The sequence below is a fragment of the Leucopleurus acutus genome (assembly GCF_964270905.1).
Source record: "Leucopleurus acutus genome assembly, chromosome: 17".
In the NCBI taxonomy this organism is placed as follows: Eukaryota; Metazoa; Chordata; class Mammalia; order Artiodactyla; family Delphinidae; genus Leucopleurus; species Leucopleurus acutus.
In genome coordinates, this window is record NC_139159.1 from 50,277,208 (window position 1) to 50,298,786 (window position 21,579).

Here is a 21,579-nt window from a genome sequence, read left to right on the forward strand (position 1 = left end):
GGTCTCTGTCTTTCATGATGCTTTCTTCAAATGCCTGATGATCCTTGGCTGCCCATTCATGTTTGTGGGGCCCTGAAAAGCTCTGTGTGCATGAATGGGACTGGTCACCAGTGGGCTTCATGGTAAGGTGAGCTTGAGGTTGACTAGCTTTTTCATTGTCAATGTGTAGAGAGAGGTCTTTTCTCCAAGACTGTGGGGTTTTTTCAAAGATTGGGGATGGTAGGTATATGCCTGTTTGCCAACCTTTTGGGAATAGAGCAGGAAAAGATGAGGGCTTCCTGTTTCTGTAGGTAGACTCTTACTCAGTCCCCCTTTCGTCACTGTGGATTGTACTTCTGCCCTGCTCTGTGCCTGATACCCAAGTGCAGAACGTCTCTAGTGCCGTCTCTTCTGGAAACAACTCTGGTAGAATGCGGTGGTCATCTGGCTGCCTGGGTGGGGATGGGGGGTGACATAGTGAGGAAGTAATTTTGTAAACATTCCTCCAATTTTAGCCTTTTGTGCTACTTGGTGCTTCAAAGAACTGAGACTCTCAGATTCTTTAGGGCAAATCAGCTCATTCTCATGTGAATCCCTCCACTCCAGCTTTGTCCCGTTAAGTGACTTATCACTCCTCTAATAGCTTTCTGTCGCTCAAAGTTTAGGGCTTTCTTTTTTGTTGTTTTGTTTCATTTTTGTTTTTTGGAAAACTCAGATATGCTAATGTAGTTTCTCTTGTTCACTTACTAATAGATTGGTACCTTTTTTTTTCTTTATTGTCATGTTACTAAGGAAGCAAGGAGGAGGGAAAGGAGATAAACATATGTGCTCAATCCACCATGTTTTTCCAGAACCTATCCACACTCTCTGAAGGGTAATCACAATAACTAATAATTATTGAGTACTTACCTGTATGCCAGACACTGTTATAAATGCTTTACATTTATTAACCTAGTATTCACAATGATCTTATGAGACAGGTACTGTTATTATTGCCAGTTTACAGATGAAGAAACTAAGGCACAGAGAATTTAAGTAACTTGCCAAAGTTATAAAACTAGTAAATGTGGAGCTAGCATTCAAACTTAGCTGTCAGACTGTAGAGACACCTCCTGCTTACAACTGTCCCAAAGTATCCCACTCGTTTTTCTTGTTTGTTTTTTTTTTTGCGGTACGCGGGCCTCTCACTGTTGTGGCCTCTCCTGTTGCGGAGCACAGGCTCCGGACGCGCAGGCTCAGCGGCCATGGCTCACGGGCCCAGCCACTCCACAGCATGTGGGATCTTCCTGGACCGGGGCACGAACCCACGTCCCCTGCATCGGCAGGTGGACTCTCAACCACTGCGCCACCAGGGAAGCCCCCCACTCATTATTTTTAAATCCAAGCAATTTAGCGTGTCATCCGTGCTGTCTATGATCAGGTCCAGAGAACCTCTCCAGTCTCATCTCTCTCTACTCTGTCCTTGACTTCACCTCTTTGACCTTATCTTGTAGTCATACTGGACTTCTTACCCTGAATACTCCATGTTCTTGTGATCCTCATGCCTTTTTCATGCTGTTCCCTCCACCCCAAACATTCCTTTATTCTCTAGAATGCACTGTAAAGTGTTAAGGTATTTCAGCATATACTTACATATTAAATATTTGTATGATCTGTTTCATCTAGCAATCAACTCATACTTTTGATTTGTTTTGATTTAGCATGTCTTCTTGAAAAATGCATAGTTGAATAAAATAATATTTCACTGTGTATTAAGGGTTCTTATGTCTAACTAAACAAAATTATCTCCTCAAATTTGATTATATTGAGAGTGGGATTTAAAGATTCTTTTGGAGACTAAGTGAAAAAGTATATACCAAAAAATTCATTTGTTATATTAAAATGTTTTCTAACCTTATCTCACTGTTTTTCTTAATAGCTTTTTCTTCCTCTTGCAAATCTGGAATGTTCACCAAATGTTGAAACTTTCCTTTGCAAAGCTTTTGTACCAACCTGCACAGAGCAAATTGATGTGGTTCCACCCTGTCGTAAATTTTGTGAGAAAGTGTATTCTGACTGCAAAAAATTAATGGACACTTTTGGGATCCGATGGCCTGAGGAACTTGAATGTGACAGGTAAATTATGTTTTCAGCTGAAAGCTACTGATGATATTTCAATATTGGTATTAATTTTCCAGAATATTAGTGACAGGCTTTCATTATTTAAGTCAGCAGCTGTTTACTGCACACTTAATATATGTTAGGCACTTACTATATATCAACACTGTAAACAGTGGTGAGCAAAACCAGACTTGGTTCTTGTTTTCAGGGAACTCACAGTGGGGTGGGAGGAACAGAGAGTAATCCAATAATCATAAAAATAAATGCAAAATTACAACTGTGTTAATACAACAAATGAGGGTGCATAGTTCTATGAGAATGTGTGATGGTGCCTTTGCCCTAAACTGGGGAGAAATGGGCCTTATTATCAATTCATGGACCTTTTTGCATCTGTCTTGATTGATTACTTTTATCTCCTATTCTCTAGATGTTGGGAGCTTGTAATTTGAAATATTCTACTAACATAAAGACACCTCATATAATAAATCTGGGAAGGAAGGTGGCTCCCTTTTTGTTCTTTTTCTGTAGACTGAGGAAACTACAGACCCTTGTGGAACTCATACATTTCTGGTAGATACCTAATTACTTTCCAGAACAACTTAGTACATAGTAAAGGTGAAGATACTCATGCCATACATCTTAGGAGATCCCCTTCTATAGAAACTTTTTCACAAACAAGGAATCGTATGCAAGAATACTTATTGTCACATTATTCGTAATTTTTTTAAATGAGAAAAAGTCTGAAAGTCCACTGTAAGAATAATAATTGTGATGTACTTAAACACTAGAATACTACTATACAGTTTTAAGATGAATGCAGTTGACCCACATCTGTCAATATGGATAAATCTAAAAATTATAGCATAAGTAAAAAAAAGTATGATGTATATAGCACAATGTCATTTATATAAAGTTCAAAACCTGTAAAATAATACTATATAACATTGTAGTTGGAAAATAACATAGTAAAATATTTAAAAATGCATGAGGAGAAATAAAAACTGAACTTGTAGTAATGAATATTTTGGAAGAGAGAGAAAAGAGAATAGGACCAGAAAAGGGTCCAAACTGTATCTGTAATGTTATATTGCTTTATTTAAAAAGATATAAAACAAAACTGACATACCACCTTTTGAAAAAGCTTGTAGATACATCTGTGTTGTTTTTATGGGCATATGTTTTATTATTTTCTATTTTTATCTAAAGCATATTTCAAACGCTTTCTCCTTAAAAACCTCCACTAATTTCTAAACTATGTAGATCCTCCAAAATAATTCTGGTGTGTGGAGACAACTCAGTGATAAAGTTCTGCACAAAACAGCAATATCCCTTTCTGTCTCTCTGGTCTGCCCATAAACAAGGGAGGCAAACAGCCACACTGCAACAAAATGGTGATGTGAGTTAAGCTGGTCCTCGGCCTTCCTCTTCTTGCCCTTCTTTATGAACTTAGATATCACTTGAACTCTGTCCTCTCCATCCGGGAAATGATCTCATTTCAGTCATTTTAGTTGTCATCACCTTACTATGTGGCTGATCTACTTTGCTCATGGATGCTAGAAAATAAAAACTAATTTCCCCAAGACATATTTCAAATGCTTAAACAGACAAGCCAGCATTTTTTTGTCTAAAGAATACCAATCAAGATAAATTCTTTCTTAAGTACTTAGTCTTGAAACCAGAAATTATTTAACAATTATTAATTGATTGTTTTCTGAGTAAGGGAATTTTCATGTTCACTTGCCTGATACTTAATATATTTGTTAGTGTGTTGGGGCCTCATTAACACCTACAAGTTTTTAGTCAACTTCAAAACTTTCTCCCCAGCTCTAAAGCTGTAATCTGTTTAAGCTCATTTGTCTTCCCATCAGTTACGAATGCATAAGGAAATATCTTATAGTTGGAAAGCAGAGTATTAAAATAGTGACTCAAAAATGTCAACTTCATGTATTATTTTTTAAAATCTTTACAGATTACAATACTGTGACGAGTCTGTTCCTGTAACTTTTGATCAACACACAGAGTTTCTCAGTCCTCACAAGAAAACAGAACAAGTCCAAAGAGACATTGGATTTTGGTGTCCAAGGCATCTTAAGACTTCTGGGGGACAAGGCTATAAGTTTCTGGGAATTGACCAATGTGCACCTCCATGCCCCAACATGTATTTTAAAAGTGATGAGCTAGAGTTTGCAAAAAGTTTTATTGGAATAGTTTCAATATTTTGTCTTTGTGCAACTCTGTTTACATTCCTTACTTTTTTAATTGATGTTAGAAGGTTCAGATACCCTGAGAGACCAATTATATATTACTCTGTCTGTTACAGCATTGTATCTCTTATGTACTTCATTGGATTCTTGCTAGGCAATAGCACAGCCTGCAATAAGGCAGATGAGAAACTAGAACTTGGTGACACAGTTGTTCTAGGCTCTCAAAATAAGGCTTGCACCGTTTTGTTTATGTTTTTGTATTTTTTCACAATGGCTGGCACTGTGTGGTGGGTGATTCTTACCATTACTTGGTTCTTAGCTGCTGGGAGAAAATGGAGTTGTGAAGCCATTGAACAGAAAGCAGTGTGGTTTCATGCTGTTGCATGGGGAATACCAGGTTTTCTGACCGTTATGCTTCTGGCTATGAACAAAGTTGAAGGAGACAATATTAGTGGAGTTTGCTTTGTCGGCCTTTATGACCTGGATGCCTCTCGCTACTTCGTACTCTTGCCACTGTGCCTTTGTGTGTTTGTCGGGCTCTCTCTTCTTTTAGCTGGCATTATTTCCTTAAATCATGTTCGACAAGTTATACAACATGATGGCCGGAACCAAGAGAAACTAAAGAAATTTATGATTCGAATTGGAGTCTTCAGTGGCCTGTATCTTGTGCCATTAGTGACACTTCTTGGATGTTACGTCTATGAGCAAGTGAACAGGATAACCTGGGAGATAACTTGGGTCTCTGACCATTGTCGTCAGTACCACATCCCATGTCCTTACCAGGTAAAACCTATCATTTGTGTTATTTCACTATTTAATTTTAACATGGCAAATGTTCCCTGGAAATATCTTTGAATTAGTCATGACCATAAAATTAGATTTCAGGTGAGAAAATCCAATAGACAGAGGGAGTTGTTCCCTACGCCTCAGTTGAAACTAGGGTAAGTGTCCCAAAAGTTCTTTCCTGAAGTTTTAGCTTCAGTTACAGTAGTAAAGTGCCTCCTTTAGCTATTCTTTTAAAAATTAAATTGGATTGCAAAGGCAAATGAATAGTACTGCAGAACAGAATCAGAGGAACAGGTCTTGTCATAGGGAGAAAAAGAGAAGTAACTTGCAGGATTTCCCTGGCGGTACAGTGGTTAGGACTTGGTGCTTCCACTGCAGGGGGCCAGGGTTCAATCCCAGATTGGGGAACTAAAATTCTGCAAGCTGAACAGAGCAGCCAAAAAAAAGAGAGAGAGAGAAGTAATTGTTTTTAATTCTTCAGTTAGTTGGGGAAAACCTTATTTGGGTTTATAATAAAATGGTATATATCATCTTATACTTTGCTTGTATATGCTTATAAAAACAGAATTTATGCCGAAACCACCCTGTCATTTCTTATGACAAAACGCACAATTAAAATATGTTTCATATGTTTCTGATGCTTCTGGTTGGATTAAAGTGGTGATTATAAGATTAAAAAAAATAAATATCTGAAAATAGAAAATCTCTTAAAGCATTTTAGTTGAGTTTTTTTAAATAGAAACTTTGTTTTTAATAGATTTTATATATTTTCTTGAATATTTATATATGGTATTAACTAATTATATTGAGTGTGAGTGCTGTCATGTCACCACAGTGTATCAGATCAAGCAATGTGTGGGCTGAATTATTTTACATAATTTATATTCTAGAAAATTACTGCACTGTAACACAGTGAAATCTATTTTACATACTGATATGTGGGGATAATGGTTTTATTTGCCTTACATCCTGTCCATAGTGTGTTATCCATTGTCTGTTTTCACTATATGATTAATAAGCGAGCTCTCTTAAAGTGATACTGCTGTATTAAATGTCTCCTAGATTCCTCAGTATTTTTGGCAAACTAGGGGGGGAAGGCAACTGTTACATACTACTAAAAAGTTTAAGATATATGATTTTTTTATTTTTTATTATTTTTTAAAATTTTTTTATTTTTAGTTTTGGCTGTGTTGGGTCTTCGTTTCTGTGCGAGGGCTTTCTCTAGTTGTGGCAAGCGGGGGCCACTCTTCATCGCGGTGCGCGGGCCTCTCTTGTTGCGGAGCACAGGCTCAGTAGTTGTGGCTCACCGGCCTAGTTGCTCCGTGGCACGTGGGATCTTCCCAGACCAGGGCTCGAACCCATGTCCCCTGCACTGGCAGGCCGATTCTCAACCACTGCACCACCAGGGAAGCCCAAGATATATGATTTTTTAAGATTACGTTTCATGTAAAGAAAGAAACGATATTAGAAGATAAAATGAGAAAATTCTAATCTTATAGTGGGGAAAGACTTTATAATATAAAATGCAGGAGCTATAAAAGAAAAGATTGCTAAATTTGACTAAGGAAAAAACTTTTTCCAGATTCTGCATGGCAAAAAACCCCACCATAATCAAAGTCAGGAGACCAACTGGGAAAATTTATTCACTCATCACATCACAATTGAAGGGCTAATTTCCTTATTTAAAAAGAGTTCCTATAGATCAATAAGAAGACAACCAACAACCTGATATAAAAATGAGAAAAGAATGTATAGAGGGGTCACAAAAAAGGAAAATAAAAAAGCTGTTCTTAAACATATGAAAAATGTTATGACAGATGCAAATGAAAGTTATAATAAAATTATATTTCTGCTTATGACAGGTTTTATAACCACTATTGATGAAACTGGCAAAATGCACGTTCTAGACTTTGCTGTTCAATTAGTTCAACCTTCTATGGAAAGCATTTTGATAATATCTGGCATTTAAAATGCTCATACTCTTTGATCCTGTCCTTCTGGGAATTTATCAACAGCTCTGTTCACAAATGTGAGAAATTATATACATACAAAGATAGTCACTGCAACATTATTTGCAATGGCAATAGGTTGGAAGTAACCTGAATATCTATTAGTAGGGATAGCTGAATAATTATAGTTCATCCACACAATGGAACAGCCTTTAAAAAGAATGAAGTGCTCTAGAATGGTCTCCAAGAAATATTACCAAGTGCAAAAATCAAGATTAATGCATAATATATAGTATTTTGATACTTGTAACATTTAAAAAATAATATTTGAAAGTTTATGCTTGAAAGAAAAGTATGATTTAATTTTTACAAAATTTCCACATTTTTACATTTTACTGATACTTATTTTGCTCTAAGTTTTTGTAATAAAACATCAACAATGCATAAAGACTCTAAAATAGTATGTTTTTATAATGAGTTTAAATGTATTTTTTATAGATTATAGTGAAGGAAAAGATAAATATTGAGAGGCAGATATTTTGGCAATTATAAGAAGCTGCTGTACTTATAGGGGAAAAAAATGCCAGATATCAAGCCAAGATGTAAGACGTCCTTCCTAAATATATTTAATAAGTATTTTTCCCTTTCTAGCTATATATTTTGATAAAAGTTCTTTGTTCAGAACTTCTATATTACACTTAAAGCACTTTTCATATTATGTTATATCAAACATTTCATAATAAGACAAAATGATTTATACTTTTTGTTCAAGTTTTGCATTGACTGTATAGACTTTTCTCCACTTTAAATGTATCACTAAAATTCTTATTCATTACTTTTTTGTAGGCCAAAACAGAAACTCGACCAGAGTTGGCTTTATTTATGATAAAATATCTGATGACATTAATTGTTGGCATCTCTGCTGTCTTCTGGGTTGGAAGCAAAAAGACATGCACAGAATGGGCTGGGTTTTTTAAACGAAGTCGCAAGAAAGAGTAAGAATCTATTGAATTATCTGACATTGTTTTAAAATAAATAGATCAAATACCAAATCATTGTACTGGAGTTTCATTATGTCAACTGTTGTTTCAAGTTGAAATCTTTTTCATGGAGAGATATGCTTTATTTTAGCATTTGTTACGATGGTCTTTGACATGTACTATTCTATTGAAATATGAATGAAAAGTTTGTAAAAAGTGCATTTTCTTTCCATGGCTTATAATATATCTAGTATTATTACTGCTGTCATTAAGCTCATTGTTTTGGGTTCAGAATTTTAAATAATTTTATCCTTTTTTATCAATGATGAAAGATGAAATGGGTCAAATATATGTAAGGCAGTCTATAGAGTACGATTCAAATGTGATGTACAATCATTACCTTTAAATTTTATTACACATAATACTGACTTAACATGTCACTTATTTGCCTTGCTTAAGATGGTAAAAATTTGAGCTTATGGAATATTCTGTAACAATATAGTAGATTTACATTTATGAGTAAATAGTTAATTTTGTTATTTATATATGTTATACATTGTGTACAGTCAACAATGTAGTATAGAGTTTTTTAAACTGTTCCCAATTGGTTTGATTAATGAACTCTTTTTGTGGTAAAAATTTCAGAACCTTTTCACAAATAAGTTTTTGAAGTCTGAAGAATTGCATTTAACTGGACTTTAATTTTTTTGAACTATTATTATATCTCTATCCTGTATTTATATACCCACACTAACTTCAGAATAACTTGCTATAACTTGAATGTTAGAAAGAAAACAATTGCATTTAAACAAAGACCATTAATTATATTCTGTGTTCTTTCTCTCTGGTTTACTTTCATATTTGATATATTTATATATGATACACATACAGATAATCCCCTACTTTATGCTGGTTTGAGTTTTCTTGCCCTCATCTTCTGATTTTGTCTATTTAATTTCTTTCTACTCTTTATGCTGACAAAAGCAACTAACAGTGTATGCACAAAAAGATTTCATTTCATGGCAATCTACTTATATCTCATAGTATTTATAATCCCAGATTTTATAAATAATGTAAATCATATAGATCGTAACTTTAATGAATTAGGATTTTTGGCACAAGGTATGTGATATGCTTTATGATTTCTGTTATAACACTTAACATTTATCAAGTAAACTCTCTCCTTGGATTTTCTTACAGTCCAATCAGTGAAAGTCGAAGAGTACTACAGGAGTCGTGTGAGTTTTTCTTAAAGCACAATTCTAAAGTTAAACACAAAAAGAAGCACTACAAACCAAGTTCACATAAGCTGAAGGTCATTTCCAAATCCATGGGAACCAGCACAGGAGCTACAGCAAATCATGGCACTTCTGCAGTAGCAATCACTAACCATGATTACTTAGGACAGGAAACTTTGACAGAAATACAAACCTCACCAGAAACATCACCAGTGAGAGAGGTGAGAGCAGATGGAGCGAGCACCTCCAAATTACGAGAACAGGACTGTGAGGAACCTGCCTCCCCAGCAGCATCCAGCTCCAAACTCTGCGGGGAGCAGACCGACGGGAAAGGCCGGGCAGCCAATGTGAATGATAAGAGCAGTGTGTCTGAAAGTGCACGGAGTGAAGGAAGGTGAGCTTGGACTTTGTTATCTTAAACCATGACTCTTTTGAATACTGCATTGCACATTTTTCATTAAAGTATGACATATCTGGAAAGAAAGCATTCTTGACATGACATGTCTATACACTTAATCCAAGGAAGTTTGGGTTTTGCCTATAAATGCTATTTCGTAGTTTAATTCTTAGCATTGAGAAGACCCTTTGATGTTTATTGTTCAAATAGAAAAGTAATGTTCATTTCTGTGGTAATTGTTAACAGCTGCTTGTATATTTAGGGAAATGTTTAAGATTCATATAAAATACAGGCCATTAAGTTTCAATTAGTACTACATTATAGTACTGTCTAAAAGGTATTTGTCAGACTTCCCTAGTGGTGCAGTGGTAAAGAATCCGCCTGCCAACACAGGGGACACGGGTTCGAGCCCTGGTCTGGGAAGATCCCACATGCCACGGAGCAACTAAGCCAGTGCGCAACAACTACTGAGCTGGTGCTCTAGAGCCCGCGAGCCACAGCTACTGAGCTCGCGTGCCTAGAGCCCATGCTTTGCAACAAGAGAAGCCACTGCAATGAGAAGCCCGTGCACCATAACAAAGAGTAGGCCCCACTTGCCACAACTAGAGAAAGCCTGCGCACAGCAGTGAAGACCCAACACAGCCAAAAGTAAATGATAAATACATTAAAAAATATATATATATATAAAATAAAGAGAAGCAAGAAGAACTACAGTCCTGCAGCCTGTGGAACAAAACCCACATTCACAGAAAGATAGACAAGATGAAAAGGCAGAGAGCTATGTACCAGATGAAGGAACAAGATAAAACCCCAGAAAAACAACTAAATGAAGTGGAGATAGGCAACCTTCCAGAAAGAGAATTCAGAATAATGATAGTGAAGATGATCCAGGACCTCGGAAAAAGAATGGAGGCAAAGATCAAGAAGATGCAAGAAATGTTTAAAAAAGACCCAGAAGAATTAAAGAACAAACAAACAGAGATGAACAATACAATAACTGAAATGAAAACTACACTAGAAGGAATCAATAGCAGAATAACTGAGGCAGAAGAACGGATAAGTGACCTAGAAGACAGAATGGTGGAATTCACTGCTGTGGAACAGAATAAAGAAAAAAGAATCAAAAGAAATGAAGACAGCCTGAGACCTCTGGGACAACATTAAACACAACAACATTCCCATTATAGGGGTCCCAGAAGGAGAAGAGAGAGAGAAAGGACCAGAGAAAATATTTGAAGAGATAATAGTTAAAAATTTCCCTAACATGGGAAAGGAAATAGCCACCCAAGTCCAGGAAGCACAGCAAGTCCCATACAGGATAAATCCAAGGAGAAACACACCGAGACACGTAGTAATCAAATTGGCAAAAATTAAAGACAAAGAAAAATTCTTGAAAGCAGCAAGGGAAAAACGACAAATAACATAGAAGGGAACTCCCATAAGGTTAACAGCTGATTTCTCAGCAGAAACTCTACAAGCCAGAAGGGAGTGGCATGATATACTTAAAGTGATGAAAGGGAAGAGCCTACAACCAAGATTACTCTACCTGCCAAGGATCTCATTCAGATTTGATGGAGAAATCAAAAGCTTTACAGACAAGCAAAAGCTAAGAGAATTCAGCACCACCAAACCAGCTCTACAGCAAATGCTAAAGGAACTTCTCTAAGTTGGAAACACAAGAAAAGAAAAGGACCTACAAAAACAAACCCAAAACAATTAAGAAAATGGTTATAGGGACATACACATCGATAATCACCTTAAATGTGAATGGATTAAATGCTCCAACCAAAAGACACAGGCTTGCTGAATGGATACAAAACCAAGACCCATCTGTATGCTGTCTACAAGAGACCCACTTCAGACCTAGGGACACATACAGACTGAAAGTGAGGGGATGGAAAAAGATATTCCATGCAAATGGAAATCAAAAGAAACCTGGAGTAGCAATACTCATATCAGATAAAATAGACTTTAAAATAAAGAATGTTACAAGACACAAGGAAGGACACTACATAATGATCAAGGGATCAATCCAAGAAGAAGATGTAACAATTATAAATATATATGCACCCAACATAGGAGCACCTCAATACATAAGGCAACTGCTAACAGCTATAAAAGAGGAAATCAACAGTAACACAATAATACTGGGGGACTTTAACACCTCACTTACACCAATGGACAGATCATCCAAAATGAAAATAAATAAGGAAACAGAAGCTTTAAATGACATAATAGACCAGATAGATATAATTGATATTTATAGGACATTCCATCCAAAAACAGCAGATTACGCTTTCTTCTCAAGTGCGCACAGAACATTTTCCAGGATAGATCACCTCTTGGGTCACAAATCAAGCCTCAGTAAATTTAAGAAAATTGAAATCATATCAAGCATTTTTTCTGACCACAACGCTATGAGATTGGAAATGAATTACAGGGAAAAAAACGTAAAAAACACAAAACACATGGAGGCTAAATAATACATTACTAAATAACCAAGAGATCACTGAAGAAATCAAAGAGGAAATCAAAAATACCTAGAGACAAATGACAATGAAAACACAATGATCCGAAACCTATGGGATGCAGCGTAAGCAGTTCTAAGAGGGAAGTTTATAGCTATACAAGCCTACCTCAAGAAACAAGAAAAATCTCAAATAAACAATCTAACCATACACCTGAAGGAACTAGAGAAAGAAGAACAAACAAAATCCAAAGTTAGCAGAAGGAAAGAAATCATAAAGATCAGAGCAGAAATAAATGAAATAAAAACAAAGGAAACAATAGCAAAGATCAATAAAACTAAAAGTTGGTCCTTGAGAAGATAAACAAAGTTGACAAACCATTAGCCAGACTCATCAAGAAAAAGAGGGAGAGGACTCAAATCAATAAAATTAGAAATGAAAAAGGAGAAGTTACAACAGACACCGCAGAAATACAAAGCATCCTAAGAGACTACGACAAGCAACTCTATGCCAGTCAAATGGACAACCTGGAAGAAATGGACAAATTCTTAGAAAGGTGTAACTTTCCAAGACTGAACCAGGAAGAAATAGAAAATATGAACAGACCAATCACAAGGAATGAAATTGAAACTGTGATTAAAAATCTTCCAACAAACAAAAGTCCAGGACCAGCTGGCTTCACAGGTGAATTCTTTCAAACATTTAGAGAAGAGCTAACACCCATCCTTCTCAAACTCTTCCAAACAATTGCAGAGGAAGGAATGCTCCCAAACTCATTCTATGAGGCCACCATCACCCTGATACCAAAACCAGACAAAGATACTACAAAAAAAGAAAATTACAGACCAATATCACTGATTAATATAGATGCAAAAATCCTCAACAAAATACTAGCAAACAGAATCCAGCAACACATTAAAAGGATCATACACCATGATCAAGCATGGTTTATCCCAGGGATGCAAGGATTCTTCAACATACGCAAATCAATCAATGTGATACACCATATTAACAAACTGAAGAATAAATACCATATGATCACCTCAATAGATGCAGAAAAAAAATAAATAAAAAGTATTTGTAATTTTATATGAAGATGATTATAAAATGTTTTTATTTTCTGAACATGAAAGGATATTGACATTATCTTTAATTAATCTTTTCAAATGGTCATAGGTGATCCAAACACAGGTAAATATCGAATTAGCCAAAATATTGACAGCTGACTACTTTAAGGTCTCAAGGTTGTCTTACCTCATCTCCCCCCAAATAGGCCAAATGTACCTACAACAGCTTTTGCATACTGGATTATGTATGATTAGATACATGCCTTTATCTTTCACTAGATTTGTAAACTCCTCGAAGGCAGAGCTGAGGTCGGACTCATCTTTGTGCTCCCAACCTCTTACACGGTGTCCAATCCATGGTAGGAAATCAATAAAAAATTTGCTAAACTGAAGGCAGGAATCAAGCTGTCTTATTCCCCATGGGACACCATGCTCAGCCCATACATGGGTGGTGCTTGATGAAGTTTCTGAAGTTAGCAAAAACTGTATTTGAAAATAAATTATTTGTACTTTGAGGAGTTAAGAGTATACATAAAGAGTTAATTATTTCTGATAAAAGTGGATACTGCTTGGGAGTAAAACTCATGGAAAGAGAAACAGTAATTATGAGGACAACTGGCATCACATTTGTGCTTTGGTGTGTACGTACATCAGCTTTTGTTCTTTTACCTAGGGTAACTCCAAAGAGTGATGTCACTGAAACTGGCCCAGTGCAGAGCAACAGCTTGCATGTTCCCAGGTCTTCAGAGCCAAGCAGCCTCAAAGGCTGCACATCACTGCTTGTTCACTCAGCGTCAGGAGTTGGAAAAGAGCAGGGCACTGGTGGTCACTCAGATACTTGAAAACCAGATCATCGCGTTACTAAGAAGTGAATCCTGTTACACTGGAGGTGACAGTACGCTGTCTTATAAGAATCACTGTTATATTCTTCTTCTGCACTTAAAGCTACATTGCCTCCTGTTACACTGGAAACAATAGATTCTGAGAATATGATTCATTTCACATAGAGGTTAATTGACAACAGTATACCCCCAAAACGGAAATGTGCAGGTTAATGATATTTTTTAAGTTGTGTGGGAGGAGGGAGTATTAGAGGAACCTTCCTTTTCTATTTATGAAGATTCTACTCTTGTTGAAAGTATTTTAAGTTGTACTATGCTATTTCACTTTCATGGTATAAAATCAAGATTTTTCTTTGCTGAAGTATTTAAAACTTACCTTTGTATCTTTTTCTTATATATTTGAAAACAAGTTTATATGTTTTGAGCTTTTTTTAGAAATCCTGGAAAGTCTTTTCAAATATTTTTATTACGTTATTCCAGTACCTTATTTTAGCACTGCTTTGGTAGCTTTTACACTGAATTTCTAAGAAAATTGAAAAATAGTGTTCTTTCATAATATAAAAAATAGTTGATACACCAAAAGATATTATAATGGGAATTCAACTAAAAAAATCTATTTACTCTACCTTATCATCTTCAATGTGTGAATTTTATAAAGTCTAGTTGGTTTAGGAATTTCACAGATCTATTATGCAGCTGAAATAAGGTGCTTACTGAGTGTCTACTGTTGATAATATTATGCTGCTGGCTGATCCTTCTGATTTTTTAAAATAAAATGTCCTGAAGGATTAGTAGATGAAATGTTACTCCTTTTAAATTAAGCCAAGTGCAATTGATTTCCTTTTTTTAATATATCACGACCACCCAAGATTATGTTTGTATGACCATTTACAGTTGCTTATACTTTTGTTTTAACTTTTGTTTTTTAACATTTAGAATACTACATACCCTTTGTATTTGTGCAGTATCTTTCTCAGACATCATGTAGAATTCATCTCTGCAGCTAAATAGGATTTTGCTGAACATTCAGAAATGTGCTAGCAGTGTTAGTGCCAAACAAATGGAAAAAATGTAGTCCTGATAAACAGAATAAAATGTATTTCATATAACATACTTTGAAATATTAAAGAATTTTCTTAATTTTGTTTCCAATGACTATTATTCCTTGAACAAGGTTTCCTTATACTTTTGTTTTTTTTCTCTATTTAACATTCTGTTAAAGCTTAAAAAGAAAATTATCATGTATTGTATGAAAAAGGTTGTAAATATTAACTTTTCCACATTTTTTAACTTTGTATACAAAAACTTTGTGTGACCTTTTCAGTAATAAAATTTTCTCTGTATATGAGATTGTGGAGTATTCTGTGGTTATGCACAGTGGTTCTGGCCCAGGAAGTGGTATAATTGTTCAGATCAGTAGCTGCTGCTTCTTTTTTTTTTTTTTTTTCTTGCGGCATGCAGGCCTCTCACTGTTGTGGCTTCTCCCGTTGCGAAGCACAGGCTCCAGACGCACAGGCTCAGCGGCCATGGCTCACGGGCCCAGCCGCTCTGCGGCATGTGGGATCTTCCCGGACCGGGGCACGAACCCGTGTCCCCTGCATCAGCAGGCGGACTCTCAACCACTGCACCACCAGGGAAGCCCTACAGTAGCTTCTTTTTAACTAGAGAAGGAGAAGACAGTCAGGACTTGTGTTATTTTCTCTTTGTCACAGTTTCTTCCCAAAATATAATTATAGAGCTATATTTGTCATAACTTTTTTAAGCCAGTTTTAGACCTGGGATATGGGGTAAAGCAAAGGGAACCCAGGACCCTGCTTTCACTCCTGACAGTGGGAAATAAAACAACATCATCCTGAAAACATTAGAAAAATCTAATAAGATCATGTGAAATTGCCAGGTTAAGATCTGGGAGAAGAGAAATTCATACTGCCAAGCCCAACATTTGGTGCTGCTTTTGCCTAGGGAGCATTTGATGATTTGGAAAAGCTGGCTGAGACATTAACAGTGCTATTAACAGCCTCAAAGTCTGGAGGACAAGGAGAAGGGAGTCAGAATTTTGACCTCCAAGGGATACATCTAGGAGTAAGATGAACTATATGGAAAGCAACCCTACTTTGTTATCTGGGTGGACTAGAAAAATCTCTAACCCTGGAATTAAAATACTGTAGTTCTGGGTGACTAGTACCCTCAGGCACCAGGCAGAAACAGATGAAAATCTTCTCTGGAGGAAGAAAATGTCATTTTAAATACACTGTGAATACTTTTTCAAATGTAATGTCCATCATATAATCAAACATAGGTATGCAAAAAGACAATACATGAACAAGAATTGGCACAAGCATCAGACAAGAGAAAAAGATCCAGAGATACTCCTAAATTACCAGGCATAGGTTCATTAAACTCATATAACTTAAAAAGATAGCAAAGAAAACAATAATGAGATACCGCTACACACCTATTAGAATGGTTAAAATCCAAGAAACTGACAACATCAATTTCTGCTGAGGTTACAGAGCAACAGGAATGCTCATTCGTTGCTGATGGAAATGCAAAATGGTATAGTCACTTTAAAAACAGTTGGGCGTTTTCTCACACAACTAAATAAGGTCTTACCATATGATCCGGCAATCACACTCCTAGGTGTTTATCCAACTGATTTATAAAGATATGCCACCCTTGAGGTGCAGTATAAGACCCTCCACTCCTTCAGTCTGGACAGCACATAGTGACTTCCTCCCAAAGAATACAGTATGGGAACAGGGTGGGGGAAGAGTATTTGTTACAGCAGAGAAACTTGACAAACACTACCTCCACCAGGTGAAGGTCGATATCAACAGTAATAAGTCATGTTGAGAGTATGTACCCTTCACACTGTGTGCTGAAAATGGCACTTGACCTCTGTGATCTTCCTCCCCAAAATCTATAACTTCATTCTAGTCATGACTTGTCCAGTCACATAAATCTAGGCAGATGGACATTTTACAAAATACTCCTCAAAACCAGTACTCCTCAAAACTATCAAGATCAACAAAGTCTGAGAAACGGTGACAGCCAAGAAGAGCCTAAGGAGACATGATGTAAATGTAACGTATCCTAGAAAAGAAAAAGTACATTAGATAAAAACTAACAAAATCTGAGTAAAGCATGGGCTTTAGTTTTATCATTCAATTCAGTGGAATACTCTTGAATTACGTATGTGATAAGTTCCTCCTTCTGCTTGCTCTTTGTCTCTGGAATTCCTTTTCATCGGCTGGATGGATGCTCCAGTTTTCTTATCTTCCCTCTCCTTTTGTTCATCTCTGAATTTTTGTTCTCTTTCTAAGAAAATATCTCAAACTTTTCTAAATTTCTATTGAATTTTTATTTTGGCTATCATTTTTTAATTTCACAGAGCATTTTATCTCTTTTTAAGTAGTATCTTCCTGTTTTTATGACTCCTTTATATATATTGGAAGATATATAATTTACTTTTTAAAGGTCATAGAAAATATATGAATGTTTAATTTTTATTTTGTAACAGATGACTTTATTAAAGTCCCTTAGTCCCTAATAATTTTGTAGTTGATTTTTCCTGGATTTTCTAGGTGGATGATCTTTTCATCTCAAATAATGATAATTTCATTTCTCACCTGTTGAAGCCAGTAATCATTAATAGTGGTAGCAGCAGGCATTCTTGTTTATTTTAATGAAAATGCCTATAGTACTCCATCATTAAGAACGATGTTTGCATTTGATATAAGGTAGATATTTTTAACAAGTTAATAAAGAATCCTGTTCCATTTGACAATTTTTTTTTAATTAGCAGTAGGTGTTGGATTTTATCAAATGCCTTTTTGTTATCAGTATTAGTCAAGGGGGCTAACTGCTCTAGCAAACCTCAAAATTTTAGTAGCTTAAGAAACTGTTACCACTCACACGACAGATGCAGATGTCCTTGAGGTAGCCTTCCAAGTGATTATTCAAGGACCCATCTCTTCCATCTTGTGACGCTGCCATCCGTTAGGGCTTCAGATTTTCTGCACCCAGCCAGCAGGCGGAGGAAGAGAGACAAAGAGTAACCGACTGCATACACACAAAAATATGGGTGGAGCAGAACTGGCTCACATCATTTTCAGCTAACATTCCATTTGACAGAACTCAGGCAAGGATCCATACCTAAGTGCAAGGGAGGCTAAGAAATGTGGTCTAAGTGTGTGCCTGGGAGGGCGAAGAAACAGGCTTAATGAGCAACTGGACAGCAATATTTCAATCTACAAATGTGACATAGTCAGTACTTTTCTTAGTATGTATAATGTCATCCTTTCATGCCTTGAATAACTGTAATTGATCATGGTTTATCATTTAATATACTGCTGGATTTGATTTGTTAGTGACTTGTTTAGGATAAAAATTTTCATCTATATCCACCTATATTCCAAATGATGTCTCAACCATGGCATAATATTTGTAATCAGTAAGCTTGAATTTTTTTAAATATGCATTTTTAATTACAAACTTCAAAACCATCATCTAATTCAAAAGAAAAGGGCAGTTTCTCTTTTTCGTGGAACGAGAGTCTTTGATGCAAAAAGAGCCTGCTATTTCAGAGCTGGTGATATTAATTTTTATAAGAATTTACATAGCATTTTTTAACCAAGAACGTTTTAACCTAAATTACGTAATATGTTTACATTTACAATGACAAGTTTGGCATGAGCAATGTGCAGCTGAACTCAACAGCAGTAAAGATGTGATAAAGCAGCATTTCAGTGCTTTTTATGACAGCCACAAATCCTCAACAGAACTTTATGGAATGCCATCTTTCAAAAAAACTCAGTACCTCATTGGGATCCATCACTGCTGGGCTATTCGTGGTACAGAAGGAAGATTGCCCTACACTCTCCTTGAAAAACTGGATGGAAAACAGCTTGTAATTGCCACCCATCATCAAAATCACAGTTTTAGTGTTTCCTTACTTCTCGGAACTATACCACTGGTGAGAGTTTCCAATTAATACTGCTGGAAAGTTTTAATGCTGCCAAGGCAGTTAAACACTGGTACTCTCAGGAAATGAAAGATATAATTTTTTAATAACCACAGGAGCCCCGCTGTTACTTTGCTGCATGGAAAGCATAATCTTTAATACCTCACTGCTCACACCGCAGGTCAAAGACTTAAAATTCCAGATGCTAAAGCTTTTTACAGTGGCCGCTGGGATTTATCATGTGCAGAAGAGCCACACTTTCATTAACTCACAATAGCAATGAATCAACAAAGAGAAAGGAGAAGAAAGGATTAAAAGGCTAATCCAAAAGTATCAAAAGACATTGGGACGCAGAGCTAAACAGTAATGAAAGTGGCATAGTAAAGTTTGTTGTGAACATAATGGGAGGAGTGGAAACCAAAGAAAGCAGTATGAAAGAAGGGTGATAAAAGAAAAAGAAGGCGGAACTGGAAGTTGTAAACACTAGTTAGAAATGAAAACAAATGAAAAAGTGATTGCTAGTTGAATACATTTTAGCAGGCAAATTGGAGGTTTTTATTTTCCATCCCAAGAAGAAAAAAAGGGAAAACCAGGAAAATGTTCTAAGTAGGTTTTCTAATACTCCACCACAAAAGGAGGGGGTGAGGGTGGGTTAAGCTACTTAAGTTTTCATAGAAACATCTTGGAGAAATTTTTTCAGATAAACTATCTTCCAAATGCATGCCATAGTTCATTTTCATTTACAGTGGTCCTATTTTAAATAATTCCTACTTATTTGGTTTCACTTATACTGGGGTTTTTTTAAATTAATTAATTAATTTTATTTATTTTTGGCTGCATTGGGTCTTTGTTGCTGTGCGCGGGCTTTCTCTAGTGGCGAGTGGGGCTACTCTTTGTTGCGGTGCATGTGCTTCTCATTGTGGTGGCTTCTCGTTGTGGAGCACGGGCTCTAGGTGCGCAGGCTTCAGTAGTTGTGGCACACGGGCTCTGTAGTTGTGGCTCGTGGGCTCTAGAGCGCAGGCTCAGTAGTTGTGGCTCGCGGGCTCTAGAGTGCAGACTCAGTAGTTGTGGCATACAGGCTTAGTTGCTCCACGGCATGTGGGATCCTCCCGGATCAGGGATTGAACCCGTGTCCCCTGTGTTGGCAGGTGGATTCTTAACCACTGCACCACCAGGGAAGTCCCTATACTGGATTTTAACATACCTAAGTGCAAAGTGTTTATTAAACCCTACGTTTAATACCTATGTTTATAAATACACTATTGCATACTATTACATTTAGGATATGTTGAGAAAAGAGGTATGAAATCAATAGAGATTAAGAAAAACTTTTTCCTAAACTCAAAAGGAAATAAAATATCTTAATATCTTCTCCATTTTATCTTCCACAGTGTGAACCAAAGCAAAACTGTCTAGTTGTGAGTTTATTTCCTTGGGGGCCTATTCTAGGAGCTAATTAGTTTCACGGTCAGGAAATATATGAATCTGAATATATAGACTCCAGACTTTATCTGGGAAAAGTCACCAGCAGAGTACAAGCTCCCTAGTGGTTTCAGTCCTTCTGAATGGCCAGTCCAGTGCCCCCATGAAAACTTTCATAAAACAGGAACCTCCAGAGCCTGTAAACCAAGCTGACCACTGGCAAAACCCCTTGCTGGCATTTTCAGCCTCTTAGCTGCCACCTCTGTTAGTTCAGAGTCCAAGTGAAAAAGAATAACACACTGTGTTTCTAGAGCTGACCTAGTTGGCAGGCTGTGTGCAAATAAAAAGTACAGTAAAACAAAACAGGAGGACTGTGTTTCCCCAACTGAGTCATCACTGCCTCTTTGTCACTGTTCTGAGACTCCAGGTAGGGCTTTCCAGGCTGGCCCTGCAGACACTGAGAGATCCAAAGGTTTTCTTTATGAAAGCAAAAACCAAGAGAGGGGCATGCAGCACATCCAAAACTGGGGTGTTACCGACCAGGGTTCTCAGTGTCCTTAATCAATAGAAATTGCTAAGAGGCCAGATGAGAAATTCAGGCAAGGCTTTACTGAGACTCACGCTGCAGTATGAGCGAGGGAAAACCAGTAACAGGTGCCCTTGCTTGCCCCCCGAGGCGGGGTGGGCTGGTCCCTTAATTGGGGGGGGGTGGGGGAGGACTGGTGGGTCAGGCCAGAGGGGCGGCTTAGGTGGTCTGCCCGCCCCCGGGTGGTGCCGTGTGCAGGGATCCTGCGCAGCCCCTGCTTTTGCTCCTGGCACCTCGTGAGTGGAAGCTGGGTTTTGGTCGTTTTGTACCTTACTGTTCATAATTTGCCCCAACTGTGCAGACATGCAATTATTTTCAGTCCCTTAGAGCAGGGCTCCCCAACCCCCGGGCCGTGGACTGGTACCGGTCTGCAGCCTGTTAGGAACCGGGCCGCACAGCAGGAGGTGAGCGGTGAGTGAGCGAAGCTTCATCCGGGGCTCCGCATCGCTCCCCATCGCTCTCATTACCACCTGAACCATCCCCCACCACTGCCCCCGTGGAAGAATTGTCTTCCGCAAAACTGGTCCCTGGTGCCAAAATTGTTGGGGACCCCTGCCTTCTAGTTTCTTTGTATTCCGTGGCTCAAAGAGACGTTTCT

At 37.1% G+C, this 21,579-nt stretch overlaps 1 protein-coding gene across 2 annotated transcripts in view; it reads left to right on the forward strand.

The window, feature by feature from the left end:
* The window catches only part of FZD6 (frizzled class receptor 6), a 37,590-nt gene extending 22,469 nt beyond the window's left edge, over positions 1-15,121 (forward strand). For both annotated transcript variants that reach the window (XM_082858776.1, XM_082858777.1), the window contains 5 exons: positions 1,898-2,094; positions 4,049-5,066; positions 7,865-8,013; positions 9,199-9,630; positions 13,842-15,121. In XM_082858776.1, the coding sequence (XP_082714902.1) occupies positions 1,898-2,094; positions 4,049-5,066; positions 7,865-8,013; positions 9,199-9,630; positions 13,842-14,010 (1,965 nt within the window). In that variant the 3' untranslated portion in view covers positions 14,011-15,121. The remainder of the gene's footprint in view (positions 1-1,897; positions 2,095-4,048; positions 5,067-7,864; positions 8,014-9,198; positions 9,631-13,841) is intronic.
* Positions 15,122-21,579: the final 6,458 nt, after the last annotated feature.